The 24867-nt window shown below is 42.1% G+C and overlaps 2 protein-coding genes across 4 annotated transcripts in view; one reads left to right on the top strand and one right to left on the bottom strand.

Moving 5' to 3' along the window:
- DMGDH (dimethylglycine dehydrogenase) overlaps positions 1–24867 on the bottom strand; it is a gene marked incomplete at its 5' end in the record, with an annotated part of 192342 nt that overhangs the window by 54492 nt on the left and 112983 nt on the right. For 2 of the 3 annotated variants that reach the window (XM_079761025.1, XM_079761026.1), the window contains one exon: positions 1977–2151. In XM_079761025.1, coding sequence (XP_079617151.1) covers positions 1977–2036 — 60 coding nt within the window. Of the gene's footprint in view, positions 1–1976; positions 2152–3393; positions 3495–24867 lie in introns of those variants that run through there. The other variant, XM_079761024.1, reaches the window with a different exon arrangement.
- BHMT2 (betaine--homocysteine S-methyltransferase 2) lies at positions 3623–18489 on the top strand. The gene is made up of 8 exons (XM_079761077.1): positions 3623–3661; positions 7844–7976; positions 8905–8996; positions 10253–10444; positions 12011–12158; positions 12610–12792; positions 13060–13288; positions 17241–18489. The coding sequence occupies exons 1-8, from the start codon at positions 3638–3640 to the stop codon at positions 17320–17322; spliced, it is 1083 nt and encodes a 360-aa protein (XP_079617203.1). The 5' UTR covers positions 3623–3637; the 3' UTR covers positions 17323–18489.

Raw genomic sequence — 24867 nt, 5'->3', positions numbered from 1 at the left:
TTCCCACTCACTCTGTTATCTATCTCTTTGTTTAAGGGAAATTGTTTTGCACAGTTAACTTTTAACTAGCATATTAAAAACTTTGCCCACTTTTCTTAAAAGAACTTAGGTTAAGGGTATGTTGCCTTTTTTTTTTTTTAACTCTTGGGATGTCTAAGAAGTAAAATTGCAGGGAATTCAGTAATCTATTCTATAATGCAGGCCACATCAAATCAATCAAATATAAATGAGAAAATAAGTAATTAAAATATTAATAATATTTAACAAGCTGAAAGTGTTAAAGGGTGTAAGCCTTTCACTTAGGATATTTCCACGTGCCTAAATTTCCCTCTGCCTACATGCTCTTGCCTGGACAGCCTCCCCACCCCCTCACTCACTCACTTCTACCTTGTCTCTTTAAAATAGCCTTCTGACTCTTCCTCCTCCATCATTCTTTATCCCTTTACCCTCTTCTTCATGGCACTGATTACTCCCAAGCGCTGCTTGTGTGTTTTCTGTCTGCCCTACCCAAGTGTGGCTCACGGGGGCAGGGACTTGGTTTTGTTCACTGCTGTGTCCTCCCCTAAAAGCACTGGCTGGACACATAGGCTCTTAGAAAATATTTGTTGAAAGAGTGACTGAATGTCTAGCAAGGAGAAGGTATAGGAGAGCTATAGGAGAAATACAGGCTTTCTTTTCCATGATAGTAAAAAGCCTACATAGAAAGTCTAGTTCAGGGAGGGGAGAAGAGCCAGGAGTGTTGGTGACTTCCTGGACCGGTCTCCAGGTAGGAAGAAGCAAGCTGAGGGGGAACTGGCAAAACAAAATACAGTGTGCCTGTGAAGGTTCTGAAATTACACTCAGGAGGACTAGGTGCCTGGGCCTCTCTCCCCGACTGAGGGCAGAGAAGGAGAGGAAAGAGAAGATGGGTTTGCTACGATTTTTCTAGGGGCCTCCATCCAACCACGTGGTCAGACTCTGTGGCCACTAGACTCTGGGGCCAACTGGGTTGAAATCTGGGCTGCACTCTCCTCCACACTCAACTAGAGGCAGGCAGCCATTTCAGTGCTCAGCCTCCAGCCCACACCAGGACTGGATGAGCAGGTCTGGATGAAAACCCTAAAAGCAGGGTTTTCTCTTGTCTCAACAGCAGAAAGCAAATGACAGAAAGGAAAGCTAATGACTGAAAGTTGAGTTAACACTGCCTAACTCTTCTTTCAAAAGGAATCTGTACTGACAGTCATAAGAACTGTCCCATCCTTAGCTGACTTCAGAAATAACTGGTTTGACAGCATGAAAGCAGTGTCAATCACCTCATTTACCTGAGCAGCTTTCCGTTTTAGCCCAGTTATTTTATCGCACTGGAACAATTATGCTTATGCCATCAAACATGTGAGACTGACTTGGCTGCATGCATTATTTAACACAAAAGCTGTTCTCAGTCCTCCTAGTTAAGTCTTCATGTAGTCAAGCTGTTCTCTCACAACACAAAATTAAAGTAATAAATAAGTCAACGAAAAGGACCAGTACAGCCAGGTGAGGGGCCTGTAGGTGAAGGTCTCCGCCGTATTCAGGATCACCCAGCTGCTGTTCTTTGATACAAAGGGTACCATTTACTAAACACTTTACATCTGTTGAGTAACTTTACACATTAACTCAATCTTCATCACAACCCTAGCAGGTAGGTACTATTAATAATCCCATTTTACACATCCAGGTGCCTCACTCATCCCAGGAAAGGGAAACTTAAGTCATTTGCCACAAGTCACTTGGGTAGAAAATGGCAGCGCTAGGATGTGAATCCAGAAGCCAGCCGTATGTTCCAGATAAAGACAGCCTCAGTGTTGACCACCACCTGGAAGTGTGCCAACCATGGAACACTGTTGGAAGGGAACTCACTCTAAAGAGGCAGCAGCGGGGTGCTGTGAATGGGAAGGAAACCGATTGCCCTAGTGCACAACTCAGTGAACATGACAGTTGTGAGGTGCTTTCCTTACTGCGTGCCAGGTAGACCCAGCAGTGAGCTCCGATTTCTCCAGGAGGACCACGTCCTTCATCCCTGCTTTGGCCAGGTGATAAGCCAGACTCACACCAACACAGCCACCTCCAATGATCACTGTCTCTGCTCTGTCTTTCCATCTTGTTTCTGCAGGTAAGGGTGGGTTGTCCTTTCTGGAAGACAATTAAAAAAAAAAAAAGAAGAAGAAGAAGGTAGATCTACTAGGCTATGGTAGCTACAGTTTTTTTTTTGTGTGTGTGTTTTTAAGGCATCTAAAATCTAACTTAGGCCCTAGCTGGTTTGGCTCAGTGCATAGAGCATTACCCTGCAGACTGAAAGGTCCCAGGTTCGATTCCAGTCAAGGGCACATGACTGGTTTGTAGGCTTGATCCCTAATGGGGGACGTGCAGGAGGCAGTCAATCAATGATTCTCTCTCATCATTGATGTTTCTCTCTCTCTCCCTCTCCCTTCCTCTCTGAGGGGGAAAATATATATATATTTAAAAATCTAACTTAAGCAACCTGGTTGTGGGAGGGAGGAGGAGGCATTTGAGCCCCATTCCATATAATTCTGGTTCATTGTAGATAATTAATATAGCTAAAGCAGTGGTCGGAGCCACATGCGGCTCTTTGGCCCCTTGAGTGTGGCTCTTCCACAAAATACCACGTGCCGGCGCGCACGTACAGTGCGATTGAAACTTCGTGGCCCATGCGCAGAAGTCGGTTTTTGGCTCTCAAAAGAAATTTCAGTCGTTGTACTGTTGATATTTGGCTCTGTTGACTGAGTTTGCCGACCACTGAGCTAAAGACTTGAACAGGTGAATTCTTTTCTTTTTTTTCCCCAGAGGACCTAGAGAATAATTTTTCTCATTCTGTTTCAAGGACATACTTATAATCATTTTATCCCATGAAAACCAAAATCATCATGAAGTTTAGTACCCATAATTCTTGGGTCACCTCCCTCCACTGTTTTCCAGGTTGAAGAGACCCAGGTGGAGTAAAACTTTCTTCCTCATTTAACTTCCTCTCACCGTGTATGTGCTTCTCTAATTAAAACCACTGCTCAGTGGCTTAACATTTATTTGCATGAGCTTCTCCAAGGCATATTGTAAAAAGCAATGTGTAAGGGAGCCACAGCAGAACAGATATACACCTGTGTTTGCAGACACATAGATCCTCTCTGGGCAGATACAAAAGGCACTAGAATGGGTGCCTGGGGAAGGGGTTTGGAGTTGAAGAGACTTTGCACTGGGAACCCTTTGATTCTGTATCACTTTGTGCAGTTGTGCATGGAAAAGAAAACATAAATCGGGGAGAAATCCGAATGCCCATTTTTCAGAAGCCAAAGCACCCCCAAGGCCAGAGTCCGCCTTAGCCCCTCGCTCCCGCCCTGCCGTCGCCGGGTTCCCACTCACCCTTCGTGGCCGCCGACAGAGAGCGGACGGCGCGGGGAGCCAGGCAGCCCTAAGCCCCGCAGCGGGAGGCCCCGCAGCCACTGCACTCCCGGGCGGAGCATGGCGCAGCTGAGAGCACGGACCCCGGCTCCGAGGCGGAGGCTGGCGGGCCGCCTGGGGCCGCGGGAGATCCTCCCCCGGGCGAGGGGCGGGCTCCTGGACCTGCGCGCTCGCGGCCACCCGGCGCCCGCACAGCCGCTGCGCCATGGCGCCCGCCGGAGCCAAGAAGGTGAGTTTCCCAAAGTCCGCGACGACTCAGCCCTCAGGCTGCGGGGCTCCCAGCGCCGGGGTGCAAATCCCGCCGGAGCCGCAGCCAGCTCTGCGGCCACGGCAAGGCACCTGGACGGCTCAGGCCTCGGTTTCCCCGACCGCGAGGCGGGTGGCGGTAGGCCTTGGGTGTGAGGACAGATAACAAACCTGGGTACCATTTGTTGAGCCCTGACTCGGAGCGGCCCTGCGCCCAGTGCTTTGAGCAAACTATCTCTTCATCTTCACAACTGTCCCCCTTACACCCTGAAGAAACTGAGGCCCGAGAGTCAGAGGACGAACGCAGAGGGGAGCGGGGATTTGCGCCTTCAGACTCAGAGGCCACACTCCCATCCTCTCCCCCCCCGCTGGCCGCACCCACAGCCTTCGCTCTCCTGCCCCAGAGCTCCTCGCCCTCGGGTTCCCGAAGGGCCGCAGTCTGGCTGTCCCAGTTGCCGGCTGGCCTGAAACCAGTCCTGGCTCGGGCAGCGCCAGACCCTCAGTGGGGTGTGGAGGGAGGGTGCTTGGGGACCCCTCTATGTCTCATCCCACCCGGCAGCCCGGGGCTCCAGGCTCTTTCTCTCAGCCCCTTTCCAGGTGTGGTCGCTAGCTCTTGGGCTTTGTGCACCCATTCCTACACCTGGTGTGTGAGGGGTGGGAAGAAGGGGTGACAAAATAAAATTAGGAAGGCCATGAACTTGGGATGCGGGACATGCCCAGAACCTCTCAAAGCAGCCCACCTGAGCCCTGAAATTCATAAAAGACGGTAGGGAACAATGGGGTGATGTTGGCATGGGAAAGAAATGTGTGCCACCGACTGATTTACACTAAAAAGTTAGGAACAATCAGGACGCCCTACAGTAGTGGGCTCCCTAAATACATTAAGGTTTGTCCACTTAATAAGTTGTTAGCCCATTAAGGAGCTAAGTATGGAAGCAGGCAAAGTGCTTTGGCAATGTTAATTTACAAAAGGAGATATATCAATCACACTGATTGCAATCATATAGATAGATAGATAGATAGATAGATAGATAGATAGATTGATAAATAGATAGAGGCACACATCCCGTAAGGAAGGAGACAATAATGGTAGTAGTTACATAAGATGAGGAATATGGGTTTAAAAACTTAAAATAATTTTGGAGATGTTTTTCTGATTATAAAAATAAAATATGGGCATTGAAGAAAATGGGTGTAATAAAAACTTAAAGAAGCAAAGAACATTGTTCTAATTTCTCTAAACTTTCTCTAATACTGTGTTCACTTTTACAGTTCATTTTTATTAAGGTTTTGAAAATATGCCATCTCTGTTCAATTTCTTCCTGGCATCTACTCTTGCAACACCAAGCTTATGATATACTAATCCATGTTAATGGGTACCTGGGAGTTAAAATTAAAATGTTAGTGGGAAGGAGTTATCCCACTTCTCTTCTCAGCTAACGGGTGCATTTTAAGAGTTTATTTAATTGCCACAGAGGGCACCTCCAATTGTAGCTTTAATCCAAAGGAGCAGTCCCATTTAATCCTAAAATGCAGTGGCATTTTTCAGGCATAAGGGGTGATATTTTAGGCAGACTGGGTCTCTGGCTGCCTCCTGCCACAGGGAGAAGTTGGTGGACTCCTTTGGGTATGAAGAGAGGTGCCCTGAAGCCAGATCCTAAATCCTGACGTCCACATACTGATACCTGCAGAAAGGGGGTGTAACTGTCTCTCAGAGCTCATCATCAGGTCCCAGGTGGGATCACTCCAAACTGAAAGGGAGGATGGGATGAAAATATAAATGTGCTGTAAGTTTACAGTGTTCTTTATTTTACATCGTCCTGTCATTTTACCACCTTTCTCATCAGCCCACTCGTAAATAAAAGTCTGTATCCGGAGCAGTTATCTAAGGGTTATGGTTTCCAAGGTCTAAATTTTGCCTCCCTCAGATACCTGCATGGCTCACCCTCTCACCTCCTTCAGGTCTCTGGTCAAGTGTCATTTTCTCAGAGAGGCCTTCCCTGAACACCTTGTGACAACTGCAAACACCCATGGTGATCCCTATCCCTCGTGTATAGACTGCATTAATTGGCTTGGCTCTGGCAGCAATGGGAGATAGAAAAAGGGGGCTGGAGGGAATTGGAGATCATTACAATAATCCAGGCACGGTGAGAGTGAGGGGACATATATAAGACATGTTAAATAGATCCACTTGGTTTGGATATGGGCGGTGAGATACTAATAACACCTAAATTGTATACCAATATTTTTCCTTCTAAAAGTGTTTGATGTGTACTATTAAATTTGATTCTTAACATAGTTCATTGAAGTATGTTAGATTTTCAAGATGGTATTTTATACAGGTGACTTATACCTCTAATTCTCTCTTCTGTACCCCTCTGTGGCATTTATCTATTACATTGTCTTGGGATGATTTGCCGACGCACTGGCCTTCCCCAGGGAAGCCAGACTTTGAGCTTCTTGAGGGCACAGACCTTGAGTTATTCCAATGCTTATCCCTCTTGCCTAGAACTGCACCTGGCATGTGGGAAGGTCTCACTGAAAGTTTAAAGCTTCAGTCCTTTTTTATGTTTCAAAGTGCAAAACAAAAAGAGCAAACTGTATTTTATGGAGGGAGTAGAGAGCTAGGTGAGAATCCTGGTAAATGTTAACATGTCTTCCCCATTCAGCTAAAATTCATCTTTAGATATGAAATATGGAAGGCTAACCAGAACTAGGGACTCTCTCTCTGTCAAACAGCACTTATGGTTAACACAGCAGGGCTCCATTCTGCTTCCCTCCATAGGAAAATGGGGATGGTAGCCTGGTACGTCGCCTCTGGTGTACCTTTCTGGACTGCAGATATGACCGATTAGATGGGGAACTGGAAGCTTTTCTCCCCCATTTATGCATTGCTCTGTGTCCAGCTGTAGGTGGGGCTGACATGAACTGGCCTTGTATTTTCACTAAAACGGTGTATCGCCAATTAATGCAGTGTATACACGAGGGATAGGGATCGCCATGGGTGTTTGCAGTTGTCACAAGGTGTTCAGGGAAGGCCTCTCTGAGAAGATGACACTTGACCAAAGACCTGAAGGAGGTAAGAGGGTGAGCCATGCAGGTATCTGAGGGAGGCAAAATTTAGACCTTGGAAACCATAACCCTTAGATAACTGCTCTGGATACAGACTTTTATTTACGAGTGGGCTGATGAGAAAGGTGGTAAAATAGGAAAAGAATAGGTTAGGAATTTAGAAGGTCTGAAGTAGGCTTTGTTCCTAACTTAGTTCTGTGATCTTGGGCAACTCATATAGCCTCTGTGAACCTCAGTTTCCTCATTTGCAAAATGCCCTGCCTCGCTCACAGAACTGTTGGGAGTACCAAATGATAGCATGTATACAAGCATGCTGGAAAATGTAGGGCACAATTATCAAATGTTGAGTGCATTATGTTCAGTGGTTTACGCACAAAATCGAGGTTTTCTCACCTAACAAGGGGACTAGCAATCCATGGCTGCTGCAGCTACTCAGAGATGTCGTTAAGACACCAGGCTGCTGTAACCCTTCTGCTCCACCAGCCTTGGCATGCGCATTTCCGTGGCATGGTGGCAAGATGACTGCTATATTTCCAGGGCTTATGGTGACATTCCAGTCAGGAAGAAAAAAGTGTCAGGATGGAAGGGAGTGGACATCTGTGTCAGGAAAGCAACACTTTTCCAGAAATCTTCAGCGGACTTCCACCCTTGTCTCCTGGTCAGCACTTGTCAAATGGCCATCCCAGCAGCAAGGGACCCCTGGGAAGTTTTTTAAACTTGGAAGCATTGTCTCCCCCAACAAAATAATTAGCAACGAAGAGGAGAGAAAATACAAATTAGTTAAGCAACTAGCAATGTCTGCCACAAACATATTGACAACCAAAGTAACTATTATGGAATCATCGTTTTCACTCCGTTTTGATTCAGATTAAATGTTATGAGAAACAACAGTAACAGCACTCTGCACTAAACAAGTACTGGATTGTCCCAAGAAACAACAGTGTATCCAATCTTTCTGAAATATTATTAAACATTGATGGCTTTAACAGAACAGGAGCTGTGAGAACAACATACTACCTTTCTGAAAATTAGAAACTGCTTTTTTTTTGGGGGGAAAGAGGGGCCTTAGGTGATTTTTCTTTTTTTTCTTCAGGGTATTCTGGAACGTCTGGATGGTGGGGAGGTTGTGGTTGGAGATGGCAGTTTCCTCATAACTCTGGAGAAGAGGGGCTACGTGAAGGCTGGGCCCTGGACTCCGGAAGTCGTGGTAGAACATCCAGACGCAGGTCAGTGCCAGCATCCCTAGGAGTGCTTATCTGGGTGACGTTTTTAGCACATCTGACTGAGAGAAGATAAAAAAAATAATAGCATGTAATTTGTAAGGACTGTTTCACGTGTCAAAATAGCCAAGATGTGGAGACAGTGACAGTACATGGTCTGAACAAATACTAGTAGAAGAAAATTCTCATTCTCATTCATTCTCTTCTCTCTCTCTCTCTCTCTCTCTCTCTCTCTCTCTCTCTCTCTCCTCTCCTTTTTCTCCTCCCACCACCATGCACACACATTTACATCTTCATATATAGGGACTACTAAAATACATATCCACTATGTGTCTCATAAATATTTACCTTGTGGATATTTAAGAGTTTCCTTAATATAGTAAAACTGTTATTGCTTCATATTCATCCTTCTAGTTAATTTGCATATTATATTATAACAGTGTTTTTGGTAAGGATGATTAATGGTATCTACCAGCTTAACAGAGCATAGACAATAGACAGCCAGGTTCTGTTGTTGGGGGGTGGGGGGGGAGGGGCTGTGAAGAAATAAACACAGTTTTCCTCATTCTACTTTGAGGACTGTAAGCAGACCAGCTAGATTCTTCATGACACTGAAAACTGAATAAGCCCTCTCCAGACCAAGAGACCAAGAACAATTGGCCAACTAAGCTTTAATCTCTGCATGAGTCTTCACCAAGCTGTGAGGCCCAGCAGCAGGATAATATGAGGCTACTCTAAATAGCCCTTATTTGGTATGGTCTTTGCTATGTCTGTCCTTGAATTTTACTGACCTTAATCTGCAAAATTTTCTTTATAAGTACTAGATTTGAAATTGTGTATGATTGGAAGAGAAGTGGGTGACCTGCCGCTGCTGAAAATGACAGCTTATGTGATTTTTAATGTTTTAATTTCAATTTAAAAAACTACTCTGTAGTTGGTCAGCTTCACATGGAATTCTTGAGAGCAGGAGCAAATGTCATGCAGACTTTCACCTTTTCTGCCAGTGAAGAAAAGTTGGAAAGCAAGGTAAATAATAGTGCCATTGGTTGGGGACAGAGTGGGGGGTGGGTGGGCAGGGACCATCCTATCTAATAAAAGGGTGATATGCAAATTAACCATCACTTCGTCACAAAGATGGCGACGCCCATAGCCACAAGATGGCGGTGCCCAGTCCTCTCAGCCCCGCTGGAGTCCCCCAGTCCCAGGGGGGTGGCCACTGAGAGCGGGCAGCGTGAGCAGCCTGGCGGAATGCTTGCTTCTTTGCTGCGGTGACGAGGCAAGCGTTCCGCACCCGGCCACGGATGGGCCTCTGGGCAGCGGGTGCGGAGTGGCCAGGCCCCGCAGGGAGCTACTGGCGCACGGATTCGTGTGCAGGGCTACTAGTGTATAATAAAAATAACCTCTCAATGGGAAGCTATGGAATTGACCTGATGTATTACTACAAACTCCACATAAAATATCTGTTAAGTAATTAATTATTATGTAGGTGCATATATAGTAAATAAATGAGCTTTTTCTTTCTCTTTATCTAGGGGAAGGGAGGGCATAGGACTGGGAAACAACAGGCAATTGGAAGGACATAGCCATTTTTCTGTGCTATTTTTTTTATATATATAAAGAAAGAACATTTTATAGATGTTCTTTTTACCTCCTTATTTCACATTTTTCTTTTCTGACTTGTCCATCTGGAGACAGGGTGGTCCTAGGGCTCACAGCAGTGGCCTCGGAATGAAAAGAATTGAATACCCAACTTTGCCACCTATTGGCTGTGTGACTTTGTGTAAGACACTTAACTGCATGGAGTATTGGTTTTCTCTGAAAAAATGGAGATAACTTATGCTTAACTGCCTAGGGTTGTTGAGAAAGGTGAATATGGTGAAGAATGTGGAAGTATTGTGAGATATTCTGCAAATGTAAAGTGTTAATACTTACAAATGTTAATGCCCAACCAACCAACACTTATCGAGTGCCTGTTACAGTGCAATCCCTATGCCAGATACAAAGAGTGTACAAAGGCATAGAGCCTTTTCTGAAGTGGCTCACAGTCAAGTGTTAGAGGCAAACAAATATGATAAAATCCAATGTGGTACTGGTAAGTACAATAATGGAATTAAACCTCATTGGTAGTAGAGGAGATTGTACCCAACTCTGCTGATCTTCTCGAATTGCAGTTAAAACCAGCAACTTCTCATCTTACTTGCTCATTTCCCCCTTTGTTATAGATTGTATTACACCTTTAAAATGCCAGGCTCACCATCTTACTTCTTGCTCTCTAACCTCAGTGGGAAGCTGTAAATGCTGCTGCCTGTGACCTCGCCAGAGAAGTGGCTGACAAAGGTGATGCTTTGGTAGCAGGGGGTATCTGCCAGACAGCAATATATAAACATGACAGGGATGAAGCAAGAGTTAAAAGACTTTTTCGACTACAGCTAGAGGTTTTTGCCAGGAAAAATGTGGACTTCTTGATTGCAGAGGTAAGTCTAGTGTTATAGGGAGAGTGTTAAACTTATTGACAAGTATAACTGGACAGTCTTCAACTTTTATATGAGTATTGGATTGCCTTATGCCCTCATTTCCTCCGATGGTCAAAGGTTTATTTAAATGCACTACAGTCAACATCCTCTCACTCGGATGCTCTGTTCTCTGTGAAGCCAAAGGACCGACCCAGGAGAGGCCTAGCTTTTGCTTTTCTAGGTCAGGGTAGTTGCAGCAGCTGACTCTCAGGAGACATTATAACATGGGGTCAGAGAAAGAGGACAGTGATTCAGGGAGTATCTTCCCCTGAAGGAGGGACAGGCTACAGAAGGGATTAAAGCCCTGGGGGTAGGTGGATGCTCAGGCTCCTCCAGATCCCACCAATAATCCTCAGTACCAGTAGTTCCCTTGCTCTCCTCCATCCTTGCTCCCTCTTGCCTCTCTGTTTCCACTCAAATTATAACATGCGAGCAATATTTTAAAGAAAGAAACAATAAGAATCGGTTATTGATTGAACAGTAGGCCCAAAACATTCTCTTCCTGCCTCTTCCAAAAATTAAAAAGTCCTCATTCACCATTTACCATTACAATTGCTAGAGTCAAGTCCTCAATCCAAGCCTTCACCTCAACAAGGACAACAGCCTACCAACTGCTATTTCCCCGATCACTCTATTGAACCTATTGAAAACCTTGCTTCCTCGGCCTTCTGAAGGCTCAGGGCCACCTATAGCAGAGCACAGACACACCCATATCTTTTGACTCTGTCATCCTCACACACTGCTTCTGCAGAATCCGTTTCTAAGTCGAGAAGGAAGAAGCAGGGAGATTTCTGCTAGTTTTTCTTCACCTAAGTTCAGCTTTTCGACTGTGGCACTTACGGGAGTTCCTGAGAGGCACCCCTGCAAATGTCATATGTTTATCAAACAGGGTGTCCTGTCCACCATTCACAAAGAGACGCAGTAGTTATCCCTCCCCACTCTGTGCCTCAGTGTTCTCATCTGGGGAAATAATCATATTTCCAATCCTCCTTTATGGAACACTTACGAATATCTAACTAGAAGGGAATATAAAAGCACTCTGAAGTAGTAACAAACTATTCATTATTACCCCAGTTCCATAAAAGATGAGTTCAAAATTGATTAACTTTTGCTCCTTCAAAATTATGGGTTTTTTTAAATACTCAATTACTTAAAAACCTTTGTGTTCTTTAGATGACATATGAGTGGAAATCTATATACAGAGTGTGGCAAAAGTAGGTTTATAGTTGTGAATAGGTGAAACACAGAGTTTATTATTGTATTATTATTTATTAAATATTGCATTATTTTCCATACAAACAACTGTAAAACTATTTTTGCCCCACCCTATATTGTTAAAGGAAATTAAAATATTTACTCAGAAAGGTATTCTTTAGTCAGTCTGAGAGAGACACATTCCTTAGCAAGTTTTATTACATATTATATACTCGGTTATTTTTATAACAACGGTTTTGCTACGTTTACATTCTATCACTCAAAACCTGCTTTATTTTTTGGACTAATAGAAAGCAATGAAATTTCTCTTAGTATTTTGAGCATGCTGAGGAAGCTGTGTGGGCTGTGGAAGTCTTAAAGGAATCCGGTAAACCTGTGGCAGCTACCATGTGCATAGGCCCAGAGGGAGACAAGAATGACATGACACCTGGAGAATGTGCTGTGAAGCTGGTGAAAGCAGGTAATTTGGACTCATAGGGTGATAAGCTGCTCAGATGTTGTTTATGAAATTTAGCAAAGTTTGCTTAACATTGTCAGGGCAGTTCAGAACTAAAAAAATGAACTGGAATTGTTTTCCTCATCTGTAAAAGTTGGGAGGTAGATAGTGATAGTAACTGCACCTTCTAACTGTCAGAAAATCAAAAAGTAAAAGTAAAATGTGCCTGGCCAGTGTGGCTCAGTGGTTGAGCATCGACCTATGCATCAGGAGGTAACTGTTAGATTCCCATCAGGGCACATGCCCAGGTTGGGTCTCAATCCCCAGTTGGGGACATGCAGGAGGCAACCGATCAATGTTTCTCTCTCATCATTGATGTTTCTATCTCTCTCTCCCTCTTCCTTCCTCTCTAAAATTAGTGAAAAAAATATTTAAAAATATATATATATAAATGTTTTTTTATGTCTTTGTATAGGGGCTTCAATCGTTGGCGTGAACTGCCGATTTGGGCCCAGGATCAGCTTGAAGACAATGAAGCTCATGAAGGAAGGCCTCCAAGCTGCAGGGTTGAAAGCACATCTGATGGTGCAGTCTCTGGGGTTCCACACACCTGACTGTGGCAAAGGAGGGTTTGTGGATCTCCCAGAATATCCCTTTGGTAAGCTCAAGGCGCATATTAGAGGTCCCTGAGATTTCTCGTTGTGACAAAACGGAAACAGCTATAATGAACAACTATGGTTCAGTCTTACAATTCAAGACTGCCTAAGCCAAAAACATTCAGTGTTAACCAAAAATGAGCTATATGAAGAACGTATAATCTAAAATTTACAGTTTTTTAATAAAAAAAACCACACACCACTCATCAGATCATCTATCATCTGAAAATGGAGATGGTAACAGAAATGCCATAACTATTGTATTCTAGGACTGGAGCCCAGAACTGCAACCAGATGGGACATTCAAAAATACGCCAGAGAGGCCTACAACCTGGGGGTCAGGTACATCGGTGGGTGCTGTGGATTCGAGCCCTACCACATCAGGGCGATTGCAGAGGAGCTGGCCCCAGAAAGGGGCTTTTGGCCTCCGGCTTCTGATAAGCATGGTAGTTGGGGAAGTGGCCTCAATATGCACACCAAACCCTGGATTAGAGCCAGGTAGGAATTTTTACATTAATAACACTATTTTCCTCAAATCTCATTTTATTTATTATTGCAAATACTATGCATGCCTATGATAATGAAAATTCAGGAAGTGAATTGTATAAAATGAAAAGTAAAAGTTGCTTCCCTCCTGACACCAGTCCCAGTCCCAGAGATACTCTGTGTGCCATTTGTGTTTTGAAGTCTTGTACCTCCACTTCTTGTTTTACCAACTTTAAGTGGTAATTACCCTTTATGAAAGCTGAAGAATTTAAATCACATGACCTTCCCCTTTTCTGTGTTCTCCTTTTCCTAATTTGACTTATTACACTTTTATTTTTTCTGTTGGTTGTCTTTATAAGTTTGAATTTCATGTTTAACCACTCATTTCTTAATCCATCAATATGAGGCAGTATCTGTTGATTCCACTCCTGCTACCCTCTACTTTTTCTCCCTCACCTACTTCTTGGCTTCTTTAAGTTATGCCATTACTTCTATATTATCAAGATTCATAACCATTGTATTCTGCTCTGTAATTATAGTTAAGTCCTCCAAGATTTGTCTGTAAGTTTATTCTAAAAATGTAAAGCTAGTAAATTAACATTTACAATATTACTGTAATTGTCATATTAAACAAGAAGGACTCATAAAATACAAATCAGAACACAGCTTTATTTTTGCCTTCCTCTGTCTCTTTAAACCTGTTCAGTGGGTGACTTCTTTCCTCTGCCTCTCTTTGAAAAGACTGACTTCTTTGGGTAGTTCGTCTGAGGCAATAGAAAGCCCCACAGTTCTCTTAATTTAACCAACATAATTCAATAATTAAACATTCAGTTCCATGTGAAATCAAAAGTTGGAACGTGTTTCAAACTTTAAAAAAAGTCCCCCTTTTTCCAGAAGACAGTTCTTCTCTTTCTCAGTCTTTTGCTTCCAACCCTCCCTTCCCAACTTACTAACCATGGTTTCTGACCTCAGATTCAAAGTGAGAGGAGAAACAATAGAAAGAGGGGTAAACTGGCATTACTTGACTGGCCTCAACAGGAAGACCACACTCTCTGGGCCTGGCAGACCTTCCTGGGCACAGTCCTGGTTCTTCAGAGGCTTCTGCTGGGAACCTTTGCCTGTAATTCTCATGCCAGAGGCACTGCATTTCTCTCTGCTGCTTCCTCTTCAGGTCCTGGCTTTTTCAGCAGGTCACTCCAGATGTGCCCTATTGGGGGGCAGGGGGGGCCAGGCAGTGGGGGGGAGGGCGGTGAGTCCCATTGTCCTTCCTGGTGATTCTCATGGGCCTGATTTTAAATACTTCCAGGCTGGCTCACTCTGTCTCTTATTAGACTCAAAACTGGTTAGAGGCCCTTTCACCTTTTCTTTATGCAGACAAACTCTGAGAGGGTGGTCTGATCCCAATTTAACTGCACCCTCTTTGCTCATAAGCAAAGTAGCTGGCCCATTGGTCTCTGTGATCCAGATTGGCCAGTGTAGTCAGGTGAGTCATCTATCTGGCTCTTAGCCAACTGCTTTGAAACTTCGGCAGAGCATCTGTCTTGTTTTAACATCTGATATCTCTCTTATCTTGATGCCTCCAATAAAATTTCTAACTTATTATCCTGGTCCCATGATTTTCTAAACATTCACTGCAGAACCAAGTGGTAAGCATGAAACTATGAAGAAAGAGTTATAATCCTATTTTACAAAACTTGAACCACTTGTAGGAGAGTTCTAAGCATCAAGGTCAAATTGAGTTTCTTCTCTTACATTTCATCCATAGTCCAAATCCATATCATATTTTCATTTACTTCATATTTGAACTGTGACTTTCTTTGTACAACATTTGGTTTTCTATAAATTTCTAATTAACTTCTTTTTCATTGTTGAAAGAAGAATAACAGGTTTTTGCCTTCTCTAATATCTTCTTATTTCTAAATTATACTATTTGTTACAATCAATCTACTTCATCATTGATGACATTGGGGGGGGGGAGAGGGAGGAAATTACTGTTCTATTTGCATCTCTGATTCTCTCTGTCTCTCTCTTCAATAGAATGTCATTCCTTTTCCATCTTCCAAAAACTAGTCACAATATCTGCTGTCTCCTCTTTTCTATTCAGTGCTAGTATATATTTAATCCATTTTATACTTCTTTATCCATTTCACTGGGATTTAGAATACTCTTCATTTTTGAACTGGAATGACTTTCCTAAAGTAAATTTATTTAGATTGTAAAAGTAGACAAGAAATCATTTATCCAAACATTTTTTGGGGGAGATATGGATATTTATTAGAAAAGATGGTTTTTATAGATATCATACTTAGAAAAAAAGTACTCAATCTGTATATACAAAAGCCTAAGTGACCGAACGACCGGTCACTATGATGCGCACTGACCACCAAGGGATGGACGCTCAATGCACACGATTGGGCTCCTTCCTGTCTGGATCAGGCCTATGGGAATCGGGCCAAAACCGGCTCTCCAACATTCCCCGAAGGGTCCCGGATTGTGAGAAGGTGCAGGCCAGGCCGAGGGACCCCACCGGTACACGAATGCATGCACCGGACCTCTAGTATAAGTATAATTAAAAAAGGAGGAAAGCATACTTTGGTGGTGATTAAAATCCTTCAAATAAGCGAGAAACAACTTATTTTAATTATCATTGTCCAGGCGACCTTTAAATACATTAGCCACTAAAGAGAAAACATTATTCTCTAGAGTAAAGCCACACACTCCTTGAACATTGAACTCCCAAACATGCTGTTTACAGACATTTGTGATTACACATAAACCTGTATGTACCCAGATTTCTGACATTATTATCATCCCAACATATTTATTTATTCATTGTCTCATTAGTAAAGGGGGAAAATAACTGTAAAAAGTATATTTAACACAAAGGTCTGTGACAAGGAACCTTTGTACTCTTCTTTCTAAAAGCAGGGAATAAATACTAACAAAGTTATTTGAATTCTGTTTTTAGTTACTTTTTGAAGAATTATATTTTGCCTCATTACATTAAAAACCATCTTCATAGCCCTAGCTGATTTGGCTGAGTAGATAGAGAGTCGGCCTGCAAACTGAAGGGTCCCAGGTTTGATTCCAACCAAGGTCACATGCCTGGGTTGTGGGCTCAATCCCCAGTAGGGGTATACAGGAGGCAGCCAATCAATGATTCTCTCTCATCATTGATGTTTCTATCTCTCTCTCCCTCTCCCTTCCTCTCTGAAATCAATAAAAATATATTTTTAAAAAACCAATCTTCATAGACTTGTCATTGCATTAAAATATTGAGTAGAACCCTGATAGAAATTTCAGAATGAATATTCTATAGCCTAATATGCTAAGTGTCTGGCCGTCTGGTTGTCCGTTCAACCAATTAAAGCATAATATACTAATGATAAGGCCGCTCAACTGCTCGCTATGATGTGCACTGACCACCAGGGGGCAGACGCTCCGACCCGTAGGTTAGCTTGCTGCTGGGATCCGGCTAATCAGGACTGAGCGAAACAGGCCGGACACACCCTGGAGCCTACCCGCGGTCCCTCCCTGGCTGGCCAACCTCCCGCATCCCTCCCTGGCCCCAATCATGCATCGGTGGGATTCCTTGGCCTGGTCTGTGCCCTCTCGCAATCCGGGACCCCTCGGGGGATGTCAGAGAGCCGGTTTCAGCCCTATCCCACAGGCCAGGCCAAGGGACCCCACTGGTGCTCAAATTCATGCACCAGGCCTCTAGTAAATCTATAAAACTCAAACAAATTATCTTTTTCTGAGAGATGGTATAAAGCCTTATGATTGTTACTGAGCATAGAAATTTGAGAAAGACCCCTGGCATGAATGGATATGAACATAGTTGTTCTGTCTTTATGTTGAAACTGAATTTCTAGTTTATCCTGATTATTCACCTAACTTATATGTATTGGATATATATATGATACAAATCTCTAAATTAATTAACTATATATTTTTTAAAACACAGGGCTAGAAGGGAGTATTGGGAAAATCTGCTGCCAGCTTCTGGCAGACCTTTCTGTCCTTCGTTGTCAAAGCCAGACATCTAAGGAGTAGTGAAAACCCTGGAATAACAGAACAGAAAGAAATCCCCCTCAAACCTCATCTGGACCCCTCCTCATCTTACCATCAGCCCACTGTGATGTTTCCGGCCGCTGAACAGCTCATGTGAGGCAGCCCCTTCTGTGAAATCCTACATGCAAGTATCCCACTCCTGATGGATGCTGCAGAGGACACAATGGTGATGAGAAGGGCTCCTTGTTCTCAGTATTTACTGTCCAGGAATTCTGCAGTACATTGTTTTGAAGGTTATCAAGAATTTAAAAAAAACAAAAACAAAAACAAAAAAAAACCTTAGAAGCTTAAGAGCAGCTAATTGAATAGCAATTGATATCACAATCTTGAAAACCAGACAGACCTGAATTTAAGTGCCAGGTCTGCCCCTGTTTGCTGTAATGATAGTGCCCAGCACATATGGTTGTCATGTTTATTAAAGTGATAAAAGGTGCCAACAACAGAATGTGGTAATAGACATTTGTTACAATAGACTGCTCTACTGCATGAGTTTATTCCAATCATGTATAATAGTTCTGACCTAGGAGTTTCAACTTGTAAGGTATAAATAAAAAATAATTTTATTTTTTCCAAAAAAAAAAGAATAGCAAAACTTGTCTTTGGGATGAATTAGAGATTAAAAAACAACCAGAAGTCACTAAGCATGAACCTAGTGATTAATTCAGGTGACTAAGCTAGGTGCTTGAGGAAGATGAAGTGGCGTTCCTAACTAACACACCGAGCCTGCTTTTCTTAAATGATTTGTATAATGATTCCAAAGGCAGTCCTGAAGGAAAAGAAGCAAAAACTATTTTGAGCAATGGAAGGATCGTTGAACTAACTGTATAACCTTCCAAAGTGATTACTTTTGAAGATGATTTTACTTACAGGAGATAGGGTCTAGAGTTTTTTTTAATGTCTTTATAATAATAAATAGCTAGATTACAAAATATTTAGGGACAAGAACCAGGTGATATACTTATTATATTTTTCCTTACAGTATTTAGCATTGTGCTAGGCATAATAATAGATGCTCAAATAAATACTTACTGTTTAAAATAAGTAAAAACAAACAGTTTCAGAAGACTTTTAAAAAGTCAGAGTTCAAATCTATCTTGGTCTAATATTTTCTTGACTTATCTTTGTGTTATTTTCTATGTACTGATTTCTCTCTGTTTTTCAAAATAATGTATCAACTTGTGAAAATTAATAAAAGTGAAAATAATATACCTCTTATAGTGTTTAAAATTTTATGGCTCTTTCTTTGAAAATAATAACAAATATTTATTACTTATAATCTCGACTCTTGCTTTTCTTTCTCAGTGTGAGATTGAATGCTCACACTTGTCTAGTAGATAAAGATCATGTAAAAGGGCAAGAGTAAGAGCTAAGAGGCTACATGGGGAGAAGGAGCCATCCTTCACTCTGATCCCTTTCCTGTGTCTGCACTAGTAGGAATGAAAACTTTCATCCAGTTTCATACCATATCGTTTAGAATTGGTGTAGTAAATAAACAGGAATTATATATGGTGGTTGATAAGGAAATGTTTTAAAATCTAGGTCTCTTGGCTCACAAAAAATGAAAATCATTTGAAGTCCATATTAGTTAAAGAGCAACTCATTTAGATTTTTAGAAAGGGTCAAGCCATTCAGCTTTCCCTATTGACAATTGTGATAAAAAAAATTAAAATATATTCTTTAGAGTTTGTTAGTCATAGAAGTGACATGAATTGAAAGATGCAAATAAGGAAATTAATAAGGAAAAGGAATTTGAAGAAGGTATGCAGACCATCTGGCCAGTGTGACTCAGTGGTGGAGTGTTGACCTATGAACCAGGAGGTCTCGGTTCCATTCCCGATCAGGGCATCTGCTCGGGTTGCGGCTTGATCCCCAGTGTGCAGGAGGCAGCCGATCAATGATTCTCTCTCATCATTGATGTTTCTATCTCTCTCTCCCTCTCTCCCTTCCTCTCTGAAATCAATAAAAATGTACATTTTAAAAAAAGAAGATATGCAGACAGAGTAATAAAAGAAGATGATATATGACATAAAGATTGGCCTGAGCAATAATGTAATTTACACCCATTTGATGAAACAGCGAGTAGCCACTGGAAATTGTGTTCAAGAAGAGATTTAATAACTTTATTGTGTGTTGCATTGCTTTGATAACTTGTTGTCTGGCTATTATTGATAAGACAAAAGTCATCCTAGATCTGTTAAACATGCTGGTTTCATTTGGGATAAAGTGCATGTAAAGCCTGGAATAGAATGTTGATGAGATGGAAGTTGATAAAACTTACAAGAGTCAAGCAGGTATCCAGTAAAGTAAACTCTTTAAGAGAAAGATTTCCTCCATTGAAAGACCCCACAATTATATAGTGACTGGACCATTCTTCAGATAATAATAAAAATATATCGGGGAAAAGTACCGTATTTTCCAGCGTATAAGACGACTTTTTAACCCAGGAAAATCTTCTATACGCCCAGTCGTCTTATACGCCGGAAAATACGGTATTTCAAATCATGCAATTCTAACTCCAACTTTTAAAAATGCATATATTAAAATTTTATTTATAATTAATTTAAGCAATTTAGTGTATTAAAATTAGGGTTATTTTTAAAGGCAAGATTTCTACGACTTTGATTCAGTAGGAAGAAATGAATAAAAAGGTAATTGTTTATAAAAATTTAAGACTGACTAGGGAAACTAAGAACTGACTTGAACTAGCTCTTTCCAGTTCCACAGCAAATGTTTACCGTACCACGGACTTATCAAGAGTAAATGTACCTCTGATAAACCCTGCTGTGCCTTGCGTAGAATCAGCAATACAGACTAGCAAATAACTGGCACAGAGACCACGTAAGGGATCCAAGAGGTGTGCTGAAACTAAGGAGCGAAGTTCAGCTGGAAAAACAATTCCTGCTTCGCCATGATCACAGCTGTGATGATACCTTATGCAAAATCATAGGCAATGTTAAGCAATCCATTTTGGCCTTACAGTCAGCTGCCTTGAAGACAAGCACATATTTTATTTAATTAATTATGAAAAAGCTGAAAAGAGCTTCAGAAGGGTACGATTTTGCCCATCAGAGCCTTTTTATTGAAGCTTGAGCCAAGTGGATTGGACATGCTGACTGCAGCATTGCTGGCACTCCCGCAGTCATGTTTCATCTCATTCAAAATAGTGAAATTGGAGAAGCATCTCTCCTTCAATGATGACTACATGCCTTGCAGGTTCTGAACTCTCATACCAATTATATTCCCTCATTCACTCATTTATTCACTCACTCAATCGCTCACTCATCCATTCATTATTCAAATAACATTTACTTAGTGATTGGCCTGCTAGTCATTATACTTCTCCTATGAACTTCCATAGTACCCTAGGTGTATTATGAATAAATACTATGTAGTTTTTTTTTTTGTTTTAACACATTTTTATTGACTTCAGAGAGGAAGGGAGAGGGAGAGAGAGATAGAAACATCAATGATGACAGAGAATCATTGATCGGCTGCCTTCTGCACGCCCCACACTAGAGATCAAGCTGCAACCTGAGCATGTGCCCTGACCGGGAATGGAACAGTGACCTCCTGGTTTATAGGTCAACACTAAACCACTGAGCCATGCCGGCTGGACAAATACTATGTAGTTATAATACTCCCTTGATCATTCCTATTTACTTACCTGCCCCTGACTTGCGGGGGCAGAGAAAATACCTTATTAATTGTTGTATTCCCAGTACCTGGCAGAATGTAGAACTCAACAAAGGTGTGTTTGGAGAGGATGTGGAGAAAAGGAAACACTCATACACTGTTGATGGGCAGCCACTATGGAGAGTCCTCAAATAAGAATAGAACTACCATATGATCTAACTATACACACTTCTGGATATTTATCAAAAGAATATGAAAACACCAATTCAAAAAATACCTGCACCCCTTAGTTCATTGCAACATCTCTAATAATAAAAGCGTAATATGCTAATTAGACCAGACGTCCTTCCGGATGAAGCCTGGGCTGTGAGGGAAGCCCAGGTACCAGGTGCCAAAGGGAAGACAGTGTGGGCAGCCAGGGGAAGGAAGGCCTATTCTTGCACGAATTTCGTGCATCGGGCCTCTAATTATTTATAATAGACAAGATATGGAAACAACTAAGTGTCCATCAATAGATAAATGGATTTAGAAATTGTGGCATCCTATATAATAAGAGATGAATATGCTAATTATCCGTTACACTGTGAGGCATAACGACTGACAGCGTCGACCGGATCACGGATCTGCAGGAGGGTGGGGGAGCGAACTACAAGCAGCGGCGGAGACCTACAGGAGGAGGCAGGGCACCAAGCTATGAGGGGGTGATGGGGGAGCTACAGGAGGACAGCAGTGACCTACTGGCACACAGATTTGTGCACAGGGCTACTAGTATATATATATTCACCTATAAAAAAAGAATGAAATCTTGCCAATTGTGACAATATGAGTAGACCTTGAGGGTATAATGCTAAATGAATAACTCAGACAGAGAAAGACACATACCATATGATTTTATTCATATGTGGAATCTAAACAAACAAATAAAACATTTTAAAATATTAAACAAGATTTAAAATGTATCATTGCCATTTAAAATATGCCATTTTAAAGTCTTAGAAAAAGTAAAGCCAACACAGCCATTTTAACTGTTTCTCTAAGAGATGAGTGTGGGACATATTATTCTAAACCACTTTCAGTAACAGCAAAATTGGTAAATCATACTTTTCCAGCTAGGAGATTCAGAAAAATTAGTTCCCATGGGCTTCTCTCCATGCTGAAGAAGACTTACAAGTTGCTATAATGAACAGATACACTGTATATTCTGATTTTAGAGGCAATAGATATCTCCCTACACTCCCTTTGGAAAGTAGTTCTTTTTCTTACCTACTTGCTCATTCATTCATTCATTCATTCACTCTATTCAACAAATATTTATTAAGACTTTTGGAGGCCAGGCACTGTGGGAGAGGAGATCATCACAGGAGATGCAATCTGAGAAGTAAGCAAAGTCAAATTATGTGAGAATTTATGTCTTAACAAGGATTTTGGTTTTCACTCTGAGTAACAGGAGAGGACACTGCAGGGTTTTGAACAGGGAAGGGACAGGATCACTCCGCTATTGTGTTAAGAGTAAGTCACAAAGAGGAAAGAGCAAGGGCGGGGAGGTGAAGCATTTAGTTTTTTTTTGTGTGTGTGTTTTTTGTGTGTGTGTGTGGTGTGTTTTTTTAAGTCCTAGTCTTACTCAGCTGTGCCCAAGGGCACTGAGGGAAAGGTTATGGTCCATTTGGGGTGATCGGTTTTATCTTTAAAAAGAAGGGAGGAATGTTTACTCTTTCCTGGTTCAATAGTGACTGCTGATAGAGTCTCAGTTTTATAATGAGAAAGAAGCAGTTTCAAAGATGAAGAATATAAATAATAGTATCTTAATCAAAATGCTGTCAGCGACACGAGCATACTGCCATAGAGGGGTGTTAAGGACGTGGGTCTGGGGCCAGGCCACCTGGCTTTGAATCTCAGCTCTGCTGCTTACTGGCTCTATGGCCTCAAGCAAGAGACTTGGCTTTCCTCATGTGTAGGAATAATAGATGTACCTACTCTTCCAATTGCTGGGAAGGTTCAATGAGTTAACACATGTGCAAGCACAGTACGTACTCATTAATGTTAAGCATTATTATAATTATTAAGTCACCCAAGAATAGATGCTCAGCTTTAAAACAGATGTGAGCTTTCAGAGACAAGGCTTATGCCATAGCCTTTCAACTCTGAGCACAAGATTTGTTGAATGAATAAATTATTGTTACTAAAGCACCAGTCATATTATTTTATGGACTAAATAATTGAGTTTAAGGACAGTTACCGCAAAGATTATTTTTTGGCCTTGGAAAGTAAATACTTCGATCCTGGGTACATAAGAGAATATCTGGGTAATAAACTCTTCCAGTCAATGCTCTTGTGTGCCAGCAACAGGATCCACTCTGTCGAGTTTTAGCAGGAAAATGATTTAGTGAAGGTAATCTGGAAGTTCACAGAACCTCCAGGAGGGTCAGAGTCAGGCTGATGTCAATGAACAACACTCACAGCAGTTTGTGTGTGAACCTACTGACAGGAGCTATGAGGACCCACATCCATCACTTGCTGCCTTGGCCACAACCCAGGCCAGAAAAGGGATTCCTCCTGATGTCTGCTTCATCACCAGCTTGCTTCTCAGTCAGACTCTCAAGTTCATGTGTCTGACTAATAGGGCCAAAGTCACAGGCCTGCTACAACCCATCTGTCAGGAAATTTGAGTTTTGGGGCTTCTCCCTTGGGAAGGCAGGACTCCTAAAATAGGAAAGTATACCAATACATAAAAAAATATTCGAAGGTTGGCAGGCAGCCAGACAACATGGTCACACTAACAAATAGAAATCAAATATTCAGTTGACTACAATTACCCCTATGATGCTATCACATTAGAATTTAATTATATGTGTGAATATATATCATTTTTATTACATAATTAGAGGCCCGATGCACAAAATTCATGTGGGGGGAGAGGGGGAAGTCGCTCAGCCTGGCCTGCGCCCTCTCGCAATCCGGGACCCCTCGCTCCTAACCGCCCACCTGCTCGCTCCTTACTGCTTGGCTTGCCATTCCTTAAGGCTGCAGCGGAGGCGGGAAGAGGCTCCCACCATCACCACCACCACCACAGCTGCGCTTGCCAGCTGTGAGCCCGGCTTCTGGCTGGGCAGTGCTCCAGCTGTGGGAGCGTGCTGACCACCAGGGGGCAGTTCCTGCATTGAGTGTCTGCCCCCTGGTGATCAGTGCGCATCATAGCGACTGGTCGTTCTGGTCGTTCTGCCAGAACAGTCGCTGGGTTTTTATTATATAGATTAAGGTCATAAACTGAGATTATGTTAGAGATAGTAATTGAAATAAAAACTAAAAAAGAGGGGGAAAAGTCTATTTGAGCTTTCCAGAATCTTTAATGACCAGGAGACTGTGATTTAAAATAGAGTATTTATTTATATTTAACTCTTAGACCTGCTCAATTTATTTTTCCATATTATCTTTCAAATTGAATACTAAAATAGCAATATAGCATTTCAGGGCCCCAGGAGACTCTCTCTCTGGTTCAACTCTATTATTGTGAATGAAAGGAAGTGGAGGCCCAGGAGGTGCAGTGATTTACTCAAGGGGTCATTGTTGAAAAGAAATCATGTTGAAAGGCCCCAAAGTTTCATTGCTTTTTCAAGAATCCTCTTCAGAACCTCCCACAATACAGTGGGGAAGCAGGACACTTTCATCAAAAGGGCCCATTATATTCCATAAATGAGTGAGATCATGTGGTATTTATCTTCCTCTAAACTGATGAACAGGGACAGATCCAGAGACAAAGAAGCATCAATCAGACTGTCAAACCTCAGAGGGAAGGTAGGGGAGGGTGGGGGTAAGAGGGAGAGATCAACCAAAGGACTTGTATGCATGCATATAAGCCTAACCAATGGACACAGACACCAGGGGGGTGA

This window comes from Cnephaeus nilssonii (genome assembly GCF_951640355.1).
Source record: "Cnephaeus nilssonii genome assembly, chromosome: 2".
Lineage (NCBI taxonomy): Eukaryota > Metazoa > Chordata > Mammalia > Chiroptera > Vespertilionidae > Cnephaeus > Cnephaeus nilssonii.
This window is presented reverse-complemented; position numbering and strand designations above follow the sequence as displayed.

Bases quoted from the DNA above. Each gene is read 5' to 3' on its own strand.
- BHMT2 (XM_079761077.1), top strand. From the start codon at position 3,638: ATGGCGCCCGCCGGAGCCAAGAAG. The intron at 7,977-8,904 runs GTCAGTGCCAGC...ACTACTCTGTAG, and splicing joins GGTAGAACATCCAGACGCAG to TTGGTCAGCTTCACATGGAA. The intron at 8,997-10,252 runs GTAAATAATAGT...CTCTAACCTCAG, and splicing joins AAGAAAAGTTGGAAAGCAAG to TGGGAAGCTGTAAATGCTGC.